This window comes from Nyctereutes procyonoides, unplaced genomic scaffold (genome assembly GCF_905146905.1).
Source record: "Nyctereutes procyonoides isolate TBG_1078 unplaced genomic scaffold, NYPRO_anot_genome, whole genome shotgun sequence".
Taxonomy (NCBI): Eukaryota; Metazoa; Chordata; class Mammalia; order Carnivora; family Canidae; genus Nyctereutes; species Nyctereutes procyonoides.
The window spans coordinates 69,481,256-69,503,026 of record NW_026575146.1 but is presented as its reverse complement, the minus strand read 5'-3'; the positions used below and the strand labels follow the sequence as shown (position 1 = coordinate 69,503,026).

Genomic DNA, 21,771 nt, shown 5'->3' with positions numbered 1-21,771 from the left:
TGGGGGGTGGGTGGGTCTCTATTTCATTTATTTCTACTCTCATCTCTCCTTCCTTCCTTCTGCTAACTTTGGTATTACTCTATTTTTTTCTTGTCCCTCAAAGTGCAAAGTTAGCTTGTGTTTTTGAGATCTTTCCAATTTCTTAAGAGATGCATTCATGATGATAAACTTTGCTCTCTGAAAAGCTTTTGCAGCAGCCCCAAAATAAATTTTGGTATGTGTGTTTCTGTTTTTGTCTCTTTAGAGAATTTTTTTTTGATTCTGTTAGTTTTTTTCTTTGATCCGTTGTTGTTCATGAGTGTTTGTTTAGCAACTTTAGCCGCTACAAGGAGACCCTGAGTCCTCATCCAAACAACCACAGGGGCATGAGTGCACACAGTTCCCAGCACCGAGAGTGTGGGAGCTTCTTACAGGAGAAGTAGGAATCTGGAAGGGTAGAAAGCACAGTGCACAGTACTCACATTAATGGGCTAAATTCCTTCTAAGAAAGGAGTGAAACAACATGATGTGTCTGCTGACTTATCTTTCCAGGGATCACTGTTCATCCTGAAAACCAGAACCTGACAAACATAGTCACCTGCATTGTGTGGGAGCACTCGGTGAAGGGGATGAAGGAGGTGGATCATTTCCGAAAGCACCACTTCAGGTGGGGGGTTTAGCTTTTGAAACCCATGAGTGCTCTGCATATTCTGAAACACAGTTATACCATGAGATATGGGAAAAGCACATCTTGGTGTGAATATAAACAAATAAAAGTCAAGGTAAGCTTCCATCTGATTAACACCAGAGCCACGGGGCAGATGGATAAACTGTTACATTGACTCTTAGGAGCAGGGTTTGTAATGTCAGAGATACAAGTGTGACATGAGCAGCTGGGGCTGGGCGCTGCCAAAAACCCACCTGCCACTGCAGAGCCTCAGACGTGAAGCCCGTGCATCCAGAATGTGGCCAGGCTGGGCTTCGGGCACTGGTGCTCAGAGGTATGGGATGAAATGTCAGGGGATGAGGCCAGACAGGAATCCGTCTCCAGAAGGTTGGGAGTCACTGAGAACAGTGTCAGATACAGGGGTCCCCAACAGGTGAGCTCAAACTGGAGCCACAGCAACAGGTCAGTTCTAGAGGCCAGAGGCCTGACGCGGTGTCACCAGCGGGCCGCCAGGGGGCGTCTGCGGGTCACCGCCCCCCCCCCCCCTTCCTGGAGCCTCAAGGGGGAGAGCTCAGTTCACAGCAGATTCTAGTTCCTGGGGTACCCGCCTTCCTGGCCACGGGGCTCTTCCCTCCATCCTCGAAGCCCAACTGGCCGGTGGAGTCCTTGCTGGGTGCCTGGCGCTGGCCCTGATGGTTCAGCTTCCATCTTCCACATTTCAGGAGGCTGTGACTGTCCTGGCGACTGTGCACGGCCCTGGGTGTGGATGAGCACACAGGCTGCCAGGTCCCTGCTTCCCTTCCTCCCGCCTGCTTCCCTCCCTCCCTCCCGAGCGCTGGGACTGCTGGGTCACACAGACATTCTCTTTACTTTCTGAGGAACTTCCCCCCAGTACACCTCCACCCCTGCACGGGGTTCCAATCTCTCCACTTCCTCCAGACACTTGTGACTTTCCCTGAGACTACGTGAAACACATAGAAGCCGTCCTAATGAGAGTGTGGTGCTATGGCACCAAGGTTTTGATCTGCATGTCCTTCCCTGGACTCCCGATGCAACACCAGGAGCAGCCTGCAGAGGGAAGAAGGCAGAGACCATCCTGGAGGAGGAGACACAGGATGTGTGGAGCCCCAGGGCAGGTAGAGTTGGGGCCTCCCTGAGTGAGGCAGGTGTCCGGAGTCAGTGAGCCCCTGGGGTCTGAGGTGGCCGGTTCCTGGTTCCCAGAGGGCAGCCGGGATGCCAGGCTCCAGGAGGGGTGGGGAGGGAGATTCCACCGTGGAGCCCTCCACTGAAATGTGAAAGGGAAGCCCCAGACGCTGGTATCACCCAAGGGAGAGGTGAGCACTGAGGACTGGCCTGAGCTGAGCGTCACAGAGCCTCTGAACCAGGTGGGAGGAGAAGGAAGAGGAGGCAGGGGCTGGAGGGAAGGGAGCCTAGGAACCCCGAGAGGAGGGGCGCCCAGGAAGCAGTGGGTGGGAGGGCTGGCCTGATGGTGCAGGTCAGACCTGGAGACAGAGCTGGGACACACAGAGGGGGCAGACGCTGGAGAGGCAGGAGGCATGGCCGCTGCACCCCTGCACTCACTACCCAGGATGGGCTCCGAGGACGCATGGCCCGAGGGCGGTGCCAGGTCTCCTTGGGCTCCAGCCTGAACCTCAGCGCCCTGGGGGTGTCCCCCCTGAGACCCTGGGGTCGAGGCTCCTGTGGGAGACCTCTTGGCTCCATCCCTGTGCTCCCTGTTGGCTCCTGCTTTGGCTGTACCAAGCTTCTGCCAGAATCACCACCAGGATCAGCAGGACCATACCAGCCAGGCTCAGGGGGACACAGTTCCCCACCGTGTAATTTGTGTAATTCAGGGAGGGGGTTGCTGGAAGCACAAGGGCAGGAGAGTCACTCACAGGTGGGTAAGACCCAACCCAGCCCAGGACCACTGGGACTGGGTGCCAGGACCTGACCCCGCCCAGCATGCCCTTGGGCACATTCCCAGGTGACTCAGCTGTCTGGGACCCCCCTTCCGTGGGTGGGGGGCTGCTAGGAGTCAGAAAGCAATGATGAATGCTTGGGCCTGACTTGGTGCATTTGAGCTTTCCCCTCATGACCAACAGTACCCTTGACTTTCACTCCCCAGGTCATGGGTTTAGGGCCAGAGTGTGCGGACTCAGCGGGGACAGGAGGGATGGGTGATCAACAGTCTGAGTCTGGGGCTGCCTACTCGGGGCCCAGGGAACCTTTCACAGTCATGACCTCATTTCTTCCCCCACAAGGTGGAGGAGTAGTGCATGTCCCTATCAGGAGGACACACCACCTCAGTGCCTGGCACAGAGTCCCCAGAATCCCCTCATTTCCGTTGGTGTGGGAGCTGGGAGGACACGGGGAGCCCCGGCACTCGGCACTATGCACTTGGGGGAAGTCCACCCTGCCCCACTCAGACCACGGCTGCCTGCAAGCAAGACGCATGCCCTGGGGCCCCACAGATCCTGGCCTCGTCCAGGAAAGGACAGTTTAACACCATCCTGAGTGAGAGGGCTCAGTCTCTGGAAGCCCATTCCCCACCCAGCCCCCATGCCCAGCTCTGTGCCTCCCCGACCAATGCTGGGACTGAGCGTCCAGGCCATTCGTGTGTCCAGATGAGACCAGGGCTCTGGGGACCTAACGCCACCAGGTGGAAGGCAGTGGGAGAGGCGTGCAGAGGGAGAGAGGGAGTAGAGGGCCTGAAGAGGCCAGGAGGGCAGAGGAGCCTGTGAACAGGGGATGTGGCAGGGAACAGGGTTCAGGGAGCTGGGGGCAAACCTGAGGGCAGAGGTGAGATGTCCTCCCCGGTCACCACCAGCTGCAGTTCCTTGCTGCGGTCAGACCAGGTGCTGTCTTTATTATAGAGGCAGCGATAGCGCCTGGCAGTGTCTTTGCTCGCCACGGGGATGGGGAATCTGGCCTGCGTCTTGTGCACTGGGTCGCTCACAGATCCAAGTAGAGCACTTCCCTCCTTCTCCAGGTGGAGTGTCTCAGCCCCAGCAGGGCCCTGGCACACGATGGTCATGGGCTGCCCCCGGGGAATCTCAGAGCCCGGCTCGGCCCAGATGGAGGGTCTGGGCAGGACCCCTAGGAGGGAAGCAGACTGGGCTCTTAGGGTGCATTCTGAGGAGACAGCCTGTCCTTCCCTGGGAGGTGGGAGGGAGGTCATACAGATGGCTCCTGCCCTCAACATCTGGGCTCTCCGTCACTGTTCAACAGAGCATCACAGGTTAATACTGAGAACTCCAGATCTGCTCTGTGCAGCCCTGTGACCATGTCTGTGAAATGACACAGAGGAGCCTGGTGGTGGGATTCCCGGGACGGCAGCTTAAAGGATGCAGTTAAGCCTGGAGGGCCTTTTCCTCATTTCTGCCTCTCTCTGCCTTCCAATCTGCAAGCAAATGCAATGGCTGGAGCTTGGCAGCCACCTTGCATCAAAAGGTGGAGTTAGGATGTGGAGAAAGGGGAACCCTCTTGCACTGTTGGTGGGAATGTGAACTGGTGCAGCCACTGCGTAAAACAGCGTGGAGGTTTCTCAAAGAGTTAAAAGTAGATCTGCCCTTCGACCCAGCAATTGCACTGCTGGGTATTTACCCCAAAGTAACAGATGTAGTGAAATGCCGGGACACCTGCACCCCAATGTTCATAGCAGCAATGTCCACAATAGCCAAACTGTGGAAGGAGCCTCAATGTCCTTTGTCAGATGAATGGATAAAGAAGCTGTGGTATATATTTACAATGGACTTTACTCAACCATTAGAAAGGATGAATACCCACCATTTGCTTAATGTGGATGGAACTGGAGGGTTCCATCAAATTCATTATGCTGAGTGAAATAAGTCAATCAGAGAAGGACAATTGTCATATGGTTTCACTCAGATGTGGAATATAAGAAATAGTGAAAGGGATTATAAGGGAAAGGAGGAAAATGAGTGGGAAAAATTAGGCAGACAAACCATGAGAGACTCCTAACTCTGGGAAACAAACAAAGGGTTGCAGAGGTGCGTGGGGAGATGGGGCAACTGGGTGATGGGCACTGAGGAGGGCACTTGATGGGATGAGCACTGGGTGTTATACAATATGTTGGCAAATTGAACTTCAATTAAAAAAAAGGGAGAGTATGCATAGGCCAGGCTGGGGAGCAGCTCCCACCACCCCTGCGCACACACTGTTGGACAGCCCCTGTCCCAGGACACACCTAGCTGTGAGGGAGGCTGGAAAGACAGTGTCACTGAGAGCCCAGAAGGGAGGGTATCGTGCTGGTGAGCAACCACAGCACCACACAGGGGCCACCTGTCGCTGTGGGCACCTGATCTCCAATCTCCGTAGTCTCCTATCTGACCTCCTCTTAGGTGGAGGTTCTAGGGGCAGGGGAAATCATACATCCACCATTTTGCTGACTAGTGGGAGATGAACTTGTTCATGTGCTGCCTTACACGTTACCTTACCTCACATGACAAAGGGGTTCTTTACTGTTGTCAGTGAGTTAAGGATTTTGAGACGGGAGATGATCCTGGATTGTCCAGTGGTCCCAGTGTAATCACGAGGATCAGAGACAGGGGAAGGAGGTGTCACAGAAACAGAAGTCCTAATCAGAGCAGGACGTGAAGAAGTCATAGAGCTCCCTGAGGATGAAAAGAGGGCCACAGAGGAAGGGATGCAGGAGCCTCTAGAAGCCAGAAAAGGTAACCAAATGGACTCTCCTTTGAGCCTCCAGAAGGAACGTGGCTCTGTGGACACCTTGATTTGGGACCCAAAGAAATTGATTTCAGACTGCTGACATGCAGAACTGAATAATAAAAGATAATAATTGTGTTGTCCGAACCCACTAGGAGTGTGGTCACCTGTTATAGCAGCTGCAGGAAGCTGATACCCCTCACTTTACATGGAGGAGTTGCTGTAAACCTGTTAGGAAGAATGATGTCCAATGCCAAATTTGAAAGAGCATTAGCTGGGTGACATGAGAGAGTGAAAGTCAATGAAAGACAAGATCTTAGAGCTGGACGGTCCTGTTGTTTTGGAAAATGCAGGGCGGCCAGTGTGGATGAGTCTGGAGTAGGGATGGGAAGCAGAAAGCTGCCACATTCCTTCGCGTGGACTGAACACCTCAGGAGCCCTCCCTGTGCAATCACGGCCTCACGAACTCCCTCATACTGTCCATATATAATGTCTAGTAGCATGCGTGCATGTGTGTATGCATTTGCAACATGTGCATATGTGCAGGTGTATGTGTCTGTGTGTACAGTGTGTGCATGGGTACATTTGTGGGCATGTGCATATGTGCAGGTGTATGTGTCTGTGGGTACATTGCATGGGTGTATTTGTGGGCATGGGGGGTGTCTGTGTGTATATGTGTGCACGGGTACATTTGTGAACATGTGCCTGTGTAGGTGTGTCTGTGTGTACATTGGTGGGCGTGTGCGTGTGCAGGGGTGTGTGTCTGTGTGTATGTGAGTGCATGCATGCATTTGTGGGCATGTGTGGGGCTGTATCATCTGCGCTTTTACTCAGGCACACGTCCCCTCAGACATCTCCCTCATTCATCCCTAGGACACTCGTCCAGAAAACACTGATGCATTCTTTGTCTTGTTTTCTGCTCAAAACTCTGAGCAGAGACTGGGACCGAGTTACCTGTGTACTCTGGTTCCGTGCATAGGACTGCTGCAGAGTGGGCCTGTGAAAACTTTTATTGATGAACAAAGAGAAGCATAGTGCAGGAAACAGTGTCTCAGATATTAGCTGCGCAAGTATAGTCCCAGTTCAAGATCAACTACCAAACTCTGGAAAGTCTTTAGAGCCAGCTGAGTGGACAATTAAAACGGAGCCTCTAGGGGCAGTTGGGGATACACAGGACACAACTGGAATCATCTGTGGGACTGCAAGAATCATCTGTGGGACTGCTGGGTCACTGGAAACAGTCAAGTGACCATAGCTGGGTCTCTGGAAACAGCCAAGTGACTATAGCTGGGTCTCTGGAAACTACCAGGAATCTGTATCTGGGTCTTTGGAAATAAATGCTACAGGCTCTCTCCATGGATCTAGTTGATGTCAGGAGGGACCACATGGTTAATGAATCTTCTAAATGTTGACTAGAGGCCTCCTGACACTGGCTTTGCCTCCAGGATCTCTGACTGTATGGCTTTCCAGAAAGGGATGATTCCATTGGGAAGCCCTCCAAATGGCCACTTCATGCTTTTGCAGGAATGACGCCCCATGCGTCTAGGAACAGAGGCGAGGTGGGCATGGAGTCAGTGTCTGGCAAGGGTTGCATATGTACTGGACTCAGCCATGGGCTCCACAGACTGTGGGGATGTGGCTGGAGCTGTGCTCTGTGTGAGGATGCGGTGGTCCAGCTGAGCATATGTCACGTCCTGAGGGCCTCCTGCAGTAGGGGTCTGAGAGAGAGAGACCAGGTGAGAAGGTAGGGGACTGTGGGAAAGGAAGACTAGTAGCCAGCCTCCATGTGACCCCCATGATCCCACCTCCTGGGGTCACCCCTGTTTAGCTCCTTCCCACTTAGGATCAGGGCTATACTGTGTGACCAGTAGGCTATGTCAGAATGAGGGCATGCCACAAAAGATAATGTGGCTTCGGCCCCTCCCTCTCTGTGACCTCTCTCTGGGGAGCTGCCATGGAGAAGCCCCGTGGGGGGGGGGGACGGAGGGCCCTGCCAGTCAGTCAGGGGTGCCATACTGGAAGTGGATCTTCCAGCCCTAGGTGAGCTGATGCGACCCTGGTCCACATCTTCACAGCCACCTCCAAAAAGACCCTGAGCCAGAACTACTCCGCTAACCTGGTTCCAAATTGCTGAGCAAACAAATGGAGATAACTTTGTTAAGCCTCATTTATCATGCGGCAATGGATAATGCACACAAGGACTTACGGAGATGCTCCCTTCCCTGTCCCTCTCAGGAAGTCTGCTGATTGTAGCCAGATCTGGAGGGGAGAGAGACACAAGGGGTCAGGTCTCTGGGGTGGGTCTCGGAAGGCAAATTTGCCCAAAAATTCACAGCCTCAGCTTTCAATCTTGTACTACATCTGGAACATCCTAGAATGTTCCCAAACATTCCCCTCTCCCAGGCCTGTCCCTCCTCCCTGGCCTTTCACCTGGTGTCCTCTCTTGGATGTCAACAGCCGGCCTGACCCTGGAGGGAAAGAACAGTGAGTCCTGGGGGCCTGCGTGGAGGCAGAGGACTGGGAGAAGGTCCGGGGTCAGTCTCGGGGACCTTACCTCTCCTGGGTCCTCTGCTCCTCACCTTTGCTGCTGGAGGGCCCTGAGGACAATCAGGGGTATGAATTAAAAAGAGAGGTCTTCTTCCCAACACCCCGACCCTCTCCCTGAGACCTACTGTGTTTTTTCTGTTGCTGACGATGGATGAAGATGTGGGCCAGCAGGAGGACACAAAGGAACAAGGCCACAGAGACCCCAATAAGAATATAAACATGCTCTGTTGACAGGCCTGGGGGAACAGGGAAGATGGAACCAGATTATCAGGACGTGCATTTATTGACCACCTACTGCATTACCGGGCATGTACACACCTAGGTATAAAATCTCTGAAGTGCATAATAGTCCTATGACATGAGAAGCATTATTCCAAAACCAGGGTCCTGAGTGCTGAAGTCTTCTGTCCAGGGGGCACTGGCAGAGCTGGACGATGACCAACACCAGAGTCCATTCCTTCCCCTTCCCCAAGGAGCACACTCACTCACCGAGACTGCTACTGTCGTCCCAGGGCACCCGTGAGATTTCTAGGAAAGAGTAATGAAGCACACAGTCAGAAGGTCAGAGGCCTGAGCTGGACAGAGAAGGCTGAGTCTTCTCAAGCCAGCACCCCAAAGGGGGGCTCCTCTAGAACAGACTCATGGAACTTTGTAGGAGGATGGACATGCTCTACATCGTGCTGTCCTGTATGATAACCTCACCAGCCTACTTCCATTGAAATTTAAGTTAAATACATTTAAAAGTGAGATCCTCAGCTGTGCTGGCCACTTTTCCTGGGCTCGGTGGTCACAACTGGCTAATGACTTCTGGCGGGATGTGTGGGATGGTCCTGCCCTCCACCCTCCCCTCGGTTGCTTGCTTCTGGATGCCCATCCCACGTGCAAACATCCCCATTGCTGAGACTCCTTCTGTTTCTCACAGCAGCCCCCATGGAGGTGGTGGAACTCTTTCTGTTTCTCACAGCCCCCCTTCTGTGAGCAACAGGCCGAGACTCCACGTCCTCCTGTGCCCTAATGCCAATCATTCCGCACCAGCGTGGCCCTGGGCTCTGCGCATGCGCCATTCATCCATTTCACTCGTAGCCAAACCGAGGTGCTGCTGGCTCCTCAGAGTGCACAGGGTTGAGCCCCCATGTCGCCTCTTCTGGACGGTGCTCCCTCCCTCCCGCTGCCTTAGAGGCTGAGTCCTCAATCCCCCCTCATTGCCTTGTCCTTGATGCATGGTGCAGGACCCTACCTGCTGTCATATATAATAAATATAAATATACATTTTAAATCTTGTGTTTTAGGGGATCCCTGGGTGGCTCAGTGGTTTAGCGCCTGCCTTCCGCCCAGGGTGTGATCCTGGAATCCCGGGATCAAGTCCCGCATCCGGTTCCCTGCATGGAGCCTGCTTCTCCCTCTGCCTGTGTCTCTGCCTCTATCTCTGAATAAATAACTAAATAAAAAATCTTTAAAAAATAAATTTTGTGTTTTAACTTATAAATGTATAATTTAATTTAGATAATTTTAATGATATATAATGTAAAATCATTTTAGTGTATAAACTATATATCTCAATTGTATCTCAATCATACATATTTATTATTATAAGGTACGTATTTCTATTGACATTTACATGTATAAATGATAGCAATCCATGACATAGAATATAATGTATGACATTATATAATATGTAACACTGCCCTGTATATTCATATGTAATAATATATTAATGTATTTTATTACATTAATTATATTACTTGTATATATAATACATAATGTAAACATACATTCTAATACGTTTAAATTATAGATCTGAAATTTTATATTGTAAGTTAATGTTTATATAGGTTAACTATATAGATACATTCTATTTAAATATATATATACATATATATATAAACATTTCTATTTCTCATTCTAGTTAATTTTCCCATTAAAATTTCGGAGCATAGGGACCCTTTCCCTTATTTCCCCGAATAGAGCCAGCGTTCAGCAGGTGGGTGTCTGGTGACTACAAGGAAGTGAGAAGAAAACCCTGGGCAGCCCGGGTGGCGCAGCGGTTTAGCGCCACCTGCAGCCCAGGGTGTGATCCTAGAGACCGGGATCAAGTCCCACATCGGGCTCCCTGCATGGAGCCTGCTTCTCCCTCTGCCTGTGTCTCTGCCTCTCTCTCTCTCTGAATAAATAAATTAAAAATCTTAAAAAAGAAGAAAACCGTTCCTTCACGTTAGTAAGACCAGCACGTCTTCATGCTGTCCCACTCAGCTGACCTGAGTGCCGTGCCCCGCATAAACCAACCCCTATATCCCTGAAACAGGGCTCCAGGGTCAGTACACTTATTGCCCCTTGGCGCAAAAGGAAATCGGGCCAGGCATGGTTTTGGTGATTCACCACCGCATACAGAGTCCCAAGGCAGGGCTGGAATCTCAATCCCTGCAGGAACTGTGGAGCTTCTGCTCCGAACTTCAGTCTGCACAGCAATAGATGGGGCAGCGGGTGAGGCTGTGCGCCCCCCCACACATCGGGTTCAGGGTTCTCCTAGAGGGGCTCTCTCTTCCTCTACCTGACCTAATGCCACTGTGGGGACATAACCACCAAGAGCCCTGGTCTCTCCCGCAGAGACTGAGTTTGGAAGATGAGCTGTTAGTTTCTCTGTCCCTCTAGACCCAGGTTCCTTGCAGAACTGCCAAGAGTAGGACCCTGCCCACAAAGGGGTGGCCACCACCTGAGGTCTGCCCCACCCCGCCTTGGGCTGGTTCCACCCCTTCAGAGCTTTGTGCCTTTGGGCATGAAACCTGCAAGGCTTTGCACATTAGAGGAGTTGGGGGGGGGGAGCTCTCAGAAGGTCAGAGAGTGCCTCCCACATCCTGTGCTACTAGCATTGACTGCTTTCACAGCACTTGGCACAAGTAGTTCAACCAGTTAGTGTCCTGGTGCCCTGCAGGTGGCAGCCCCTCACTGTGGTCTCACCAGTCCCTAACCCAAGCCTAGGGGGTGGAGGCTGGGCCTGCAGCCCGATTGCCAGCATAGAGCACCCCCCCCCCAGCAATGTCCCCAAGCATTGTTAATCACCAGCTGAAGAATAGATGTGTGTGTGTGTTGGGGGGGAAGTCCTCTGTGACCAGGGCAGAAGGACCAATGCTAGACCCCCAGGGTCTACCCCACTCAGCCTGGCCTCTCTGTACCCTGAGCACCCATCCAAAGGCCACATCCGGCCATCACTCAGGCCCAGAGAAATCTGAGGGCAGAGGTGAGATGTCCTCACCTGTCACCACCAGCTGCAGTTCCTTGCTGCGGTCAGACCAGGTGCCATCTTTATTATAGAGGCAGCGATAGCGCCGGGCAGTGTCTTCACCCACCGCAGGGATGGGGAATCTGGCCTGCGTCTCGTGCTGTGGGTTCCTCACATCTTTATGTAGAGCACTTCCCTCCTTCTCCAGGCGGAATGTCTGAGCCCCAGCAGGGCCCTGGCACACGATGGTCACGGGCTGCCCCCGGGGAATCTCAGAGCCCGGCTCGGCCCAGATGGAGGGTCTGGGCAGGACCTCTAGGAGGGAAGCAGACCAGGTTCTTGGGGTCCTTTCTGAGGAGACAGCCTGTCCTTTCCTGGGAGGTGGGAGGGAGGTCATACATACAGACGGCTCCTACCCACGGCCACTTTCTGGGGCTGATGGGGGGTGGGGTGGGCTGGGACAGAAACAGTGGATGAGGATGACAGGTCATTTGTGGGAACAAGGTAAGCAGGAGTCTGGAGTTGTAGGAATGGCTCTGGACGGGCTAGCCGCAGCTAGGGGGCGCAATCTGCGAAGCTCCAGCTGAAGTCCAGTGCGGGGTGTGCTGGGACACCAGTTCACCTGGTCCCACAGACCTCAGTGGATGAGGATTCCTGTCTGCAATGCAAGTCTTCTGTGGAGCACCCATCTCTGGGTTTGCTCTGTCTTTTCTACTTTCATTTCAGCCTTATTTCTACTTCCTTGTTTGTAACGCTCCTAAAAACCCCCATCTGCCTCAGCTAGGCTGGTGGTGGAGGAAGAGGGGTTTTGTAGTCCTGAAAACAGGAAGGCAGCATCAAAGTTACAAAATCCCTCAGGTGTTATGCTATATGTTGGCAAATTGAACTCCAATAAAAAGAAATTTAAAAAATCCCTCAGGAGGCAGGAGATGAGAGAGATTCTTTGCTCATTTGCCTGCCTACTCTCTCTCTCTTCCTTCCTTCCTTCCTTCCTTCCTTCCTTCCTTCCTTCCTTCCTTCCTTTTTTCTTCCTTCCTTCCTTCTACTGTATTTTAGCATCTATGTATCCATGTACAGATGCTCTCCATGTGCCACTGGTTCTACAAACATGAGAAACACACTCATGATCCCTGCCTTCTCGGGGCTGAGAGTATTGAGGGAGGACAGACACTCATCAAATACTTGTCTGAGTCCACAGATGCAGACTGTGATGCATGTCCTGGGGGTGAGTACGGGAATTGAGGGGTCCTCTTGGGGAGTTTGGAAGGACGAGGCATCTGAGCTAAGAGCAGAGTGTCCAGTGTGAAGCACGCACACTGAGCAGAGAGCTGCAGCCAGGGTATTTGACCTAAAAAAAATCAGTGTGTGAGGAGGTCCAGAGTTGAAGGGGAAATGGTGTTTTTTGAGAAAGAAAGATGAGGTATCTGGAGGTAAGTGAGCTGGACAGTGTGAGGATGGGACAGATCTAGACCAAAGAGCAGTTCGTGGGTCTTATTTGATCTGAGCAGAGATGATGAAAGGACTCTAAAAATCTAATATTTTGCCCCAAATAGAAAAAAATATGAAAAATAAATTCCAAAAATGAGTGAAATTTTAAAATTATCCTTGAAAAATCATGTCACGGGTGATGTGTTTTGTATCGAGGATGAAGTTGGGATCAAGGATGGTGTCTGGGACTTGGCACTTGACGACTCTGCTCTCTGCCAAGGGGATGCTGAGAGGAGGGTCTGGGCTTGTGTGGGAGAGCCCTGGGCTCAGCCTGGTCCTGCACAGTTCTAATTGTTTAGGGGGGTGGCTGTCAGAAGCACAGGTGGGGAATCGGGAGAGAGTTTACAAGGGTCATACATTGGGGATTGTTTGCAATTTGGGGCAAATTTCAGGGCCTTCTCCCAGGCCCTCCCAGGGTCAGCACCATCCTGTCCAGAGCTGCTTTTGGGATGCAAAAAGGATGAGGAGGAGACTCACCCTGCTGTGCGTGGAGCCCTCCACCCAGGCAGAGCGCTGAAAGAGAGGATCTGGTGAGAGAGAAGACCACTCCCAGTTCTGTCAGGGGCCACCCCAGTCCATCTTCTTGCTCTGAAATAGTCTCAAGACAAGTCCCCGGCCCCCTCTTCCAATTAGGTGCTTCTCTCACCCAACCCCTCTGGAGTCTGAATTAATCTCTGTTCTAGAACTGAACCCACATGGTCTGGCCTAGGTTGTCTGGGGCAGGAGGTAGGGTGTTGACCTACTTCACTCTCCCAGGATCCTGGAGTCTTCTAGACTGGGGTCAGGACTGGGAAGGGAAGCAGGCCCCCTCCCCAAATCTCCTGCCCACCCACACTGTCCCCCTAACCCTTTATTTCCATTTCAGGACTCACTGAGGGCCAGGAAGGTGGTCACATGGGGAAACATGCCGGGATCCCTGCAGCCTGCACCGTCCTGGAGCCACTGGGTAGGATAGAGCCTGCAGCCGACACGGGGACAGGATGTGTCAGCTGAGGCATGTTATGGAGTTTCTACATCAGCAGTCCCCCACAAAGAGGAAGCATGTTCCCCTGTCCTTCCCACTTGTCCCACTATGAGACAGAGCGAGGGCCTTGGCTTCCAAAAGATGCCTCTTCCTTCATGCTTGGATGAGGCTGAACTCATCTCCAGATGAACCCCTGAGGGGAAAACCTAATTTTCAACCTCAGGGGCCAGGCAGGACATGGATGTGTGCAACAAAGTGACTTGAATATCTGTCCCAGCTCCAAAAAAAGACCATCTGTTCTTGGGCAAGACATTATGCCACTTTACACCAACATTTCCTCATATTTGAAATGGGAAGCCTAGAATCCTCCTCCCAGCATTGACTATCATAATATTCGTTAAATTCTCAGTCACATGTTGAGAACTTTAAAAATGTTATGCTAACACTACGTTCCCTTCCCATCTTCCCCCAGTGACATTGGAACCAGGGAAATGTAGAGTGCCCACGAGTATATGCAAAACCCATCAAGGGGTGGAATGGCCAGGACACAGACCTCAGGTGCGGGACCAGATGGGACACCCAACGTTCTGCTGAAATAAAGAGCAGAACCGGGATGAGGAGCACACTTATGCATCACAGAGCCCAAAAGGACAGGAACCCCGGCACAGATTCTTGTGTCCACTGCTCTGCCGACCTGGAAGAGCCATTTCTCCCAGGCATGGCCATGGGGAACACCGATGGTAGCGACACAGCAGTCATTGCTCACTAGTTCCCTCCTAACAGGAACCTAGAGCTGTTGGAGTGGCTCTGCTCTAAGCTTGGGGCTGGCAGGGTGGGAAATAAAGTTTGGGTGAAGGCAATCTGGCAATCCCATTTCCAGTAATTGATCCAGAGTGGGGCACATGACCAAGTATGGCCAATGATGCTGAGAGCAGAATATACCACAATAACTAGGAATCCTATTTCTCCCTTAAAAATGTAGGGTCTCAGGACACCTTTGCCCCTTTACTGCTGTTCTTCACTAATAACTGTAGCATGACAATGTGATAGAGCAGTAGCAACCACCTTACAGCCATGAGGCAACAAGCTTGAACAAAACAGCAGACACAACTGGTGTAGGACAACATGAGGTCTAGAATCTGTAGAAGGTCCCCGCATTGCTAAACCAACTCAAGGACCCCATCCCCCTGGAATTCATTTTTTTAAAAAAATATTTATTTATTTATGAGAGACACAGAGAGAAAGGCAGAGACATAGGCAGAGGGAGAAGCAGCCTCCCTGCAGGGAGTCTGATGCAGGACTTGATTCCAGGACCCTGGGATCACAACCTGAGCCGAAGTAAGACACTCAATCACTGAGCCACCCAGGTGCCCTTCTCCCTGGTATTCTCAATAAGTAAAATCCTAGGTTTTCTGTCAAAATATTGGATAAGAATATGGACCAACACTCCATCTTCAATTATAACAATTATTTTTAAAAACCTAAAGCTGCTTGATATAATATTTTAAAGAATAATCTCAAGTGCCTTAAAGATATGAAAGCTATAGGAAGGCTAAATAGTCAGAAATTAAAGGAAGTTGGGATTCCCCAGAGTCAAGCTGGCTGGCTGAACCTGGCTCTCACCTTGACGGTGATGAGGTAAGTCTTCTCTCCCTGGCCTCGCAGATCCTGGAGGCTAAGGGCTAAAGCCCAGAGGTCACCCTGGTCGAGGAGTCTGGGGAGACTCTCCCTTTGCTAGGCCAGAATCTGAAGCTTCCATTTTATTGTAAGAGTGAACTGAAATTACTCACCCATCTCCAAGGGCTGTCAAGAATACGTGTTTTGAAACAGGAGGCCAAAACTGCTTGCTCTTGAGAAATGACCTACATCAGCCAGCCCCGCGAATCTGCACCTTCCTCATCTTTTTTCTCTGTGTGTGTTCTCCCTGGGATCTATTTGTCTCTCTCTGTCTCCTTCCCTCCTTCTTTCCCACTCCCTCTCCCCTGTGGGATCTATTCCTGGTGGCATTGCCTCCTTTCTCTGCAACTCTGGCTTGCTCACTAGCTGTCTTCAGCATCATGGCCTGGTCCCCTGCTTTGCTTTGCAACCCTTATTCCCTGGAGTAATGCCTCCCACGAACAAAATCCTCCCTGCTCTGTTTTTTGCATAGTCTTTTTTTTTTAAGATTTTATTTATTTGTTCATAGACACAGAAAGAGAGAGGCAGAGACACAGGCAGAGGGAGAAGCAGGCTCCATGCAGGGAGCCCGATGTGAGACTCGATCCCAGGATCACACCCCAGGCTGCAGGCGGTGCCAAACCGCTGCGCCACTGGGCTGCCCTTTTGCGTAGTCTTTATGAGTGATTTTTAATCAGCTTTATTTAGGCATGATCCCATAAAACAAACCGCATCCACAAATGTGTGCAATCCGATGAGCTCCGGCAGCTGTGAAACCACCATCATCATGAAGATTTCCGTTGCCACAAAGAGTCCTTGTAACCTCTCTGCCCTCCCAGCAATCACTGATCTTTTTTCTTTTTTTCCTCTTTTTGGAAAAAATTCATTTGCTCCATAACATTTTTTAAACAAACGTCTTACCCTAAAATAACGCTAGATTTGCAGAGAAGTTGCAAAGCCCCAGAGAGTTCCCACATGCCCTTCATCCAGACTCTCTAACATCAATATTTTGGATAACCGGGCCCCATCTGTCAAAACCAAGCAATTAACATTGATACAGTAATTAACTAAACTACAGACTGTATTTGGATGTTATCCATTTTTTCCCCACTAATGTTCTTTCCCTGTGCCAGGATTCAATTCAGAGTACATATTGCATTGACTTCTTTCTCTTCTTCAAATACATAAAAGACTTTCTGTTTTCCTGGTTGGATCCTAATTAATACTCTCAACATACCTGCATATGCCCAGGAAGATGTGGGGATGGGTTGGTAACTTAGAATAGGAATGGCTGAAAGCACCAGTACTATAGGCTCCTCAGAAAACTGAGGTCATAGTGTCTATCAAGTTGGCTATTCTGGGTGGTTTTTTAGTTAGGGAAGGTGATGGGTAGCTATCATCCCTCACTCCTCTTAGAAAGCCCCTCGGCCTTTGTATTCTTCTAAAATTTTTATCCCAAACTGGAGAATATTGATGTTAAGGCTCAGTATGGGATAAGCAGAGCACACCTTCCTCCAGCAAAACCTTTCCTTGGACTGATGTTTCCTTTAATAGATTCGGATACATATACAACATTTGCTGATTAAATATAAGCTAAATGTTTGCAAAGGCAAAATCTATAGAAATACAGTGATATAAGATGCAACATGAAATGTTACTAAAAGGTGAGTTCAGTGAAAAAACAGGGTGTAAGAGTGGTTACCAGCACCTGTGTGTGTGTGTGGGGGGGGTTGGTTGGTAGAGACGTTGTGCAAGAGTGTATATTTGTATGAGTAGGTAAATAAACCCTGGAACCCTAACACACTACAGTGATTATAGACCATAAAACTGTATTCTAAAGGTTAAACCTGCTAAGACACTAGATCTTAGTTATGCCCATCACAAGAAGAAATGGTAAATATGTAATATGATAGAGGTGTTGGCTAACACCACAATGGCAAACCTATGGCAATATAAATGTATCAAATCAACATGTTGTACACCTTCAATTCACACGATGTTATGAGGAAATTGTATCTCAATTAAAAACAAAAAGATGAAGGGACACCTACCTGGGTGGCTCAGTGTGCCTTTGGCTCAGGTTGTGATCTTGTGGTCCTGAGATCCCTGCAGGGAGCTTGCTTCTCCCTCTGCCTGTGTCTCTGCCTCTCTCTGTGTCTCTCATGAATAAATAAATAAAATCTTTAAGAAAAATATGTGTTCACATCAGAATAACCCAACTATTCAAAAAATACCACAGCGTGGGTCACTCCTTGAGATCAGTCCTCCTGGGACTTTGATGGGTGTAATGATCTCATAGATGCCATGTGGTTCCTGAGCTGGATCCTGGTCCTCAGAAGGTTCTGCACAGTATGGCTCTGGGTCTCTCCCTTGTTACCCAAGGGAGTACCTGATTAGATCTCAAAGACCCCTATTTCTGAGCATCAGGGGTCTGCAGAACAGAATCTGAACCTAGCAGGCCCAAATGTCTCTGATTCCTGCTGTTTCCAGGAGACTGAACTGCAAAGCCCTCCCCAAGGCATCTGCATTAGCCCACACCTCTGTGCTCCATGACTTCTGCCTCTTCAGAAAAAAAAAAATCAACCTAGGGGTAGGGACTGACTCACCCACTTAGGTCCAGATCCTCTGGCCTTGTTGGAAGGAAGGCTCGTGAACAATGCAAGGAAGGCTCATGAATGATGATCCACTTCCACACAAATCCGAGCTCCCGGTAACTTGGTGTTATCCTGGCTCTGAGTCTGAACAGGCTGGCCAGGACATTGTCAGTGGACCCCACTTCCCACGGGCTCCCACCCTTTGGGACAGGATATGCCAGTATGACCCTTTCCTCCTGTCCTTTCCAGGACTTATGGAAACCAACATGAGGATGTGAAAATGCTTCTGTAGGATCTGGGGCACAGCTGAAAAATGTGCAGGATGTGGTGTGGGAGGCACCAACACCGCTGTTTAGATAGTCTGCGAGCTAGCAATCATCCGTAAAAATGAATGGTTTTTGTTCTGCTCTGGGGGGGCTCTCTGATAGTCCCCAGGATGGGCTAAGAAGAGAACTTAGTTTCCTGGATAGTTTCTTCACAGGAGACCCAGGGCTATATCAGGTAACCTGCACCCCTGGTTAGTACCAGACATGAGCTCCATCTCTATCCAAGCTTCATGTCAAAGGGATTGCAATTTGTTGTCACCAAACACTTATGTTAAAGCCTTTAAAGTTTTTCTTTCCTCTTTTTCCTTAACTACAAAGTTGTATTATTACCCAACTAAATATTCCTTTACCAACTAAATATATAAGTGTTCTTGTAAAATTATTTCATTTTTAAAAATGTTTTTTAAAGATTTTATTTTAGAGAGAGAGAACACATGCACACAAGCAGGGGAAGGGGCAGAGGGAGAGGGAGAAGCAGACTCACCACTGAGCAGGATACCTGATGCGGGACTCAATCCTAGAACCTGGGATCATGACCTGAGCCAAGGACAGACGCTTAACTGACTGAGGTACCCAGAGGCCCCATAAAATTTTTTTCCCATAAATTTTTTTTAAACACACAAATTAAAATGATTATTCCAAGTAGAATTTTGCCTCAGTACCACATATCAAGCCATCAATTTTCCTTCATAAAAGTCAATGAGTTGGGATCCCTGGGTGACTCAGCGGTTTCGCGCCTGCCTTTGGCCCAGGGCGCGATCCTGGAGTCCCGGGATCGAGTCCCGTGTCGGGCTCCCGGCATGGAGCCTGCTTCTCCCTCTGCCTGTGTCTCTGCCTCTCCCTCTCTCTCTCTCTCTCTCTGTCTATCATAAATAAATAAAAATAAATCTTTAAAAAAAAAGTCAATGAGTTACTGAATACACATTGGAATTCTGTATAATTAGTAGATATGATACTTATAAAAACTATTCCTGGAGAATTTTATCTAAAATCCTCTTATTCACTGGCCAGATAAGATTTCTTTCTCCCTCTCTCTTCCTGGCACAGCTTTCCTCTCCCCCTTCCCGACCTTTATTTTTCTGTCATCATGATATCTATTCAGTCCCTGTTTTTGTGGATTGTTCCATTGGACTTCTTAAGGGGGAATTTTGAGAGTCCCCCTTAAAATTTCTTGCAGAGCTGGTTTGGAGGTCACATATTCTTTCAGTTCCTGCCTATCTTGGAAGCTCTTTATCTCTCCTTCCATTCTGAATGAGAGCCTTGCTGGATAAAGTATTCTTGGTTGCATGTTTTTCTCATTTAGGACCCTGAATATATCCTGCCAGCCCTTTCTGGCCTGCCACGTCTCTGTGGAGAGGTCTGCTGTTACCCTAATACTCCTCCCCATAAAAGTCAGGGATTTCTTGTCTCTTGCTGCTTTAAGGATCTTCTCTTTATCTTTGGAATTTGCAAGCTTAACTATTAAATGTCGAGGTGTTGAACGGTTTTTATTGATTTTAGGGGGGGGGAATCTCTCTATTTCCTGGATCTGAATGCCTGTTTCCCTTCCCAGATTAGGAAAGTTTTCAGCTATGATTTGTTCAAATACATATTCTGGACCTCTTTCCCTTTCGGCGCCCCCGGGAACCCCAATTAAACTTAGGTTTTTCTTCCTCAGGCTGTCACTTATTTCCCTTAATCTATCCTCATGATCTTTTGTTTGTCTCTTTTTTCCTCAGTTTCCCTCTTTGCCATCAACTTGTCTTCTATGTCAGTCACTCGTTCTTCCACCTCGTTAACCCTCATCGTTAGGACTTCTAGTTTGGATTGCATCTCATTCAATTGATTTTTAATTTGGCCTGATTAGATCTAAATTCTGCAGTCATGAAGTCTCTTGAGTCCTTTATGCTTTTTTCTAGAGCCACCAGTAGCTTTATAATAGTGCTTCTGAATTGGCTTTCTGACATTGAATTGTAATCCAGATTTTGTAACTCTGTGGGAGAGAGGGCTGTTTCTGATTCTTTCTTTTGAGGTGAGGTTTTCCTTCTAGTCATTTTGCTCAATGCAGAGTGGCCAAAAACAAGTTGTATTGGGAAAAGGAGAAAAAGAATGAAGAGGAAGAAGGAAAGAAAAAGAAAAAAGGGAGAAAAAGAAAAAAGAAGAAAAGAAAAAGAAAAAAGGGGGGAAACAAACGGAAATCAAAAAGCAAAAAAAAAAAAAAGAAAGAAAAAAGAAAAAAGAAAAAAGAAAAGAAAGAAAAGAAAAAAAAAACAAGGGGGAGTATCCTCTGATTCTGTATACTGTACGTCCCTTGACTTCCCCTGGAACTTTCCAGTGCTGCTTGGTCAATAATTTGTTTTTCCCCTGTCCGTCTAGCCGGTCTTCTGGGGGGCGGGGCCTGCTGTGCTGATTTTCAGATGTGAGCACTTGGGGGAGCTGCTCAGCGAAAGATATTTAAGCTGTTTATCCAGTGAGGCCACTGTGAGGCTCACTGGGGGTTGTTTACCCCGTGAGGTCCCAGGAGGAACAACCGCAGTGGCGGCGGCCAGCTCTGGAGCCCTGGAGTCAGCTCCAGCAGTAATATGGAGCTCTCAGCCTGCAGGGGCCTGGATGCTCCGGGGGCGGGGCCGCTGATCTGCTCAGCTCCCGGCAGGAGCGTCCTTGCTGTCCTGGGCCCTTCTGGCCTCTGCCTGTCCCGGGGGGAGGTCGGATCCTGTGCTGTGTCCCTGGTGCCCTGTGCTCCCGGGCCTGCGCTGCTGGATTCGAGCTCCCGGCTGCACAGCCCCCTCTGCGGGGAGCCTCCGCCCGAGCCCCTCCGAGCTGCTCCCGGGTCCAGCCGTGCCCGCACTGCAGTCCTTTAGGGAGTTCGGCCTCGGGGTGTGGCGCCGCTCTCCCCGGGGGCAGGTGTCTGTTAGTGTCCCAGGGAGCCTGAGGGCATCCCCGCCCTCCTGGGGTCCTGCTCTAACTCCCTGCGAGGCCTTTCCTCCCGGGAAGATTGGTGCAGCTCCTGCTCCTCCCGGACGGGGCTTTCCTGTGGCCCCGGCCTTAGGTCGGCTCCTCGCGGGGCCCCTCCCCCTTGGATGCCTTTTGTTTCTTTATTTCTTTTTTCCCGGTCTTCCTACCTTGATAGAAGCGCGAACTCTTCTCACTGTAGCATTCCAGCTGTTCTCTCTCTCTCTCTCTCTCTTTTATATTTTCTTTCTTTATTTATGATAGTCAGAGAGAGAGAGAGAGAGAGGCAGAGAAACGGGCAGAGGGAGAAGCAGGCTCCATGCACTGGGAGCCCGACATGGGATTCGATCCCAGGTCTCCAGGATCGCGCCCTGGGCCAAAGGCAGGCACCAAACCACTGAGCCACCCAGGGATCCCCGCTGTTCTCTCTTTAAATCTCAGTCCGAATTCGTAGATTTTCAGGATGGTTTGAAGGTTATCTAGGTAATTTGGGGGGACAGGTGACTTGGGGACCCTACTCCTCCGCCATCTTGCTCCTCCCTCGACCTTTATTTTTCTGACACCCCTATAGCCCTAGACCCTTGTGAATACAATTTTCTCCTTACTCAGTGCTATATTCGATGATGTGCTGGAGTCCACCAGCTCAAACAGGATCCTGACACAAGACTGTGAGCCTCTATTTCCGTCAGGTCACTGTGGCAGCTTGAAAGGCGTCA

The 21,771-nt window shown here is 50.0% G+C and overlaps 1 protein-coding gene across 1 annotated transcript; it reads right to left on the bottom strand.

Moving 5' to 3' along the window:
- Nucleotides 1–6,324: 6,324 nt before the first annotated feature.
- On the bottom strand, nucleotides 6,325–18,001 carry LAIR1 (leukocyte associated immunoglobulin like receptor 1). Its single transcript, XM_055311334.1, has 10 exons — nucleotides 17,811–18,001; nucleotides 13,457–13,542; nucleotides 13,062–13,097; nucleotides 11,130–11,411; nucleotides 8,369–8,407; nucleotides 8,005–8,115; nucleotides 7,887–7,929; nucleotides 7,763–7,800; nucleotides 7,539–7,591; nucleotides 6,325–7,050 (listed from the first exon to the last, which is right to left on the bottom strand). Exons 2-10 carry the CDS (start codon nucleotides 13,488–13,490, stop codon nucleotides 6,904–6,906), a joined length of 783 nt encoding a protein of 260 aa, XP_055167309.1. The 5' UTR covers nucleotides 13,491–13,542; nucleotides 17,811–18,001; the 3' UTR covers nucleotides 6,325–6,903.
- Nucleotides 18,002–21,771: the final 3,770 nt, after the last annotated feature.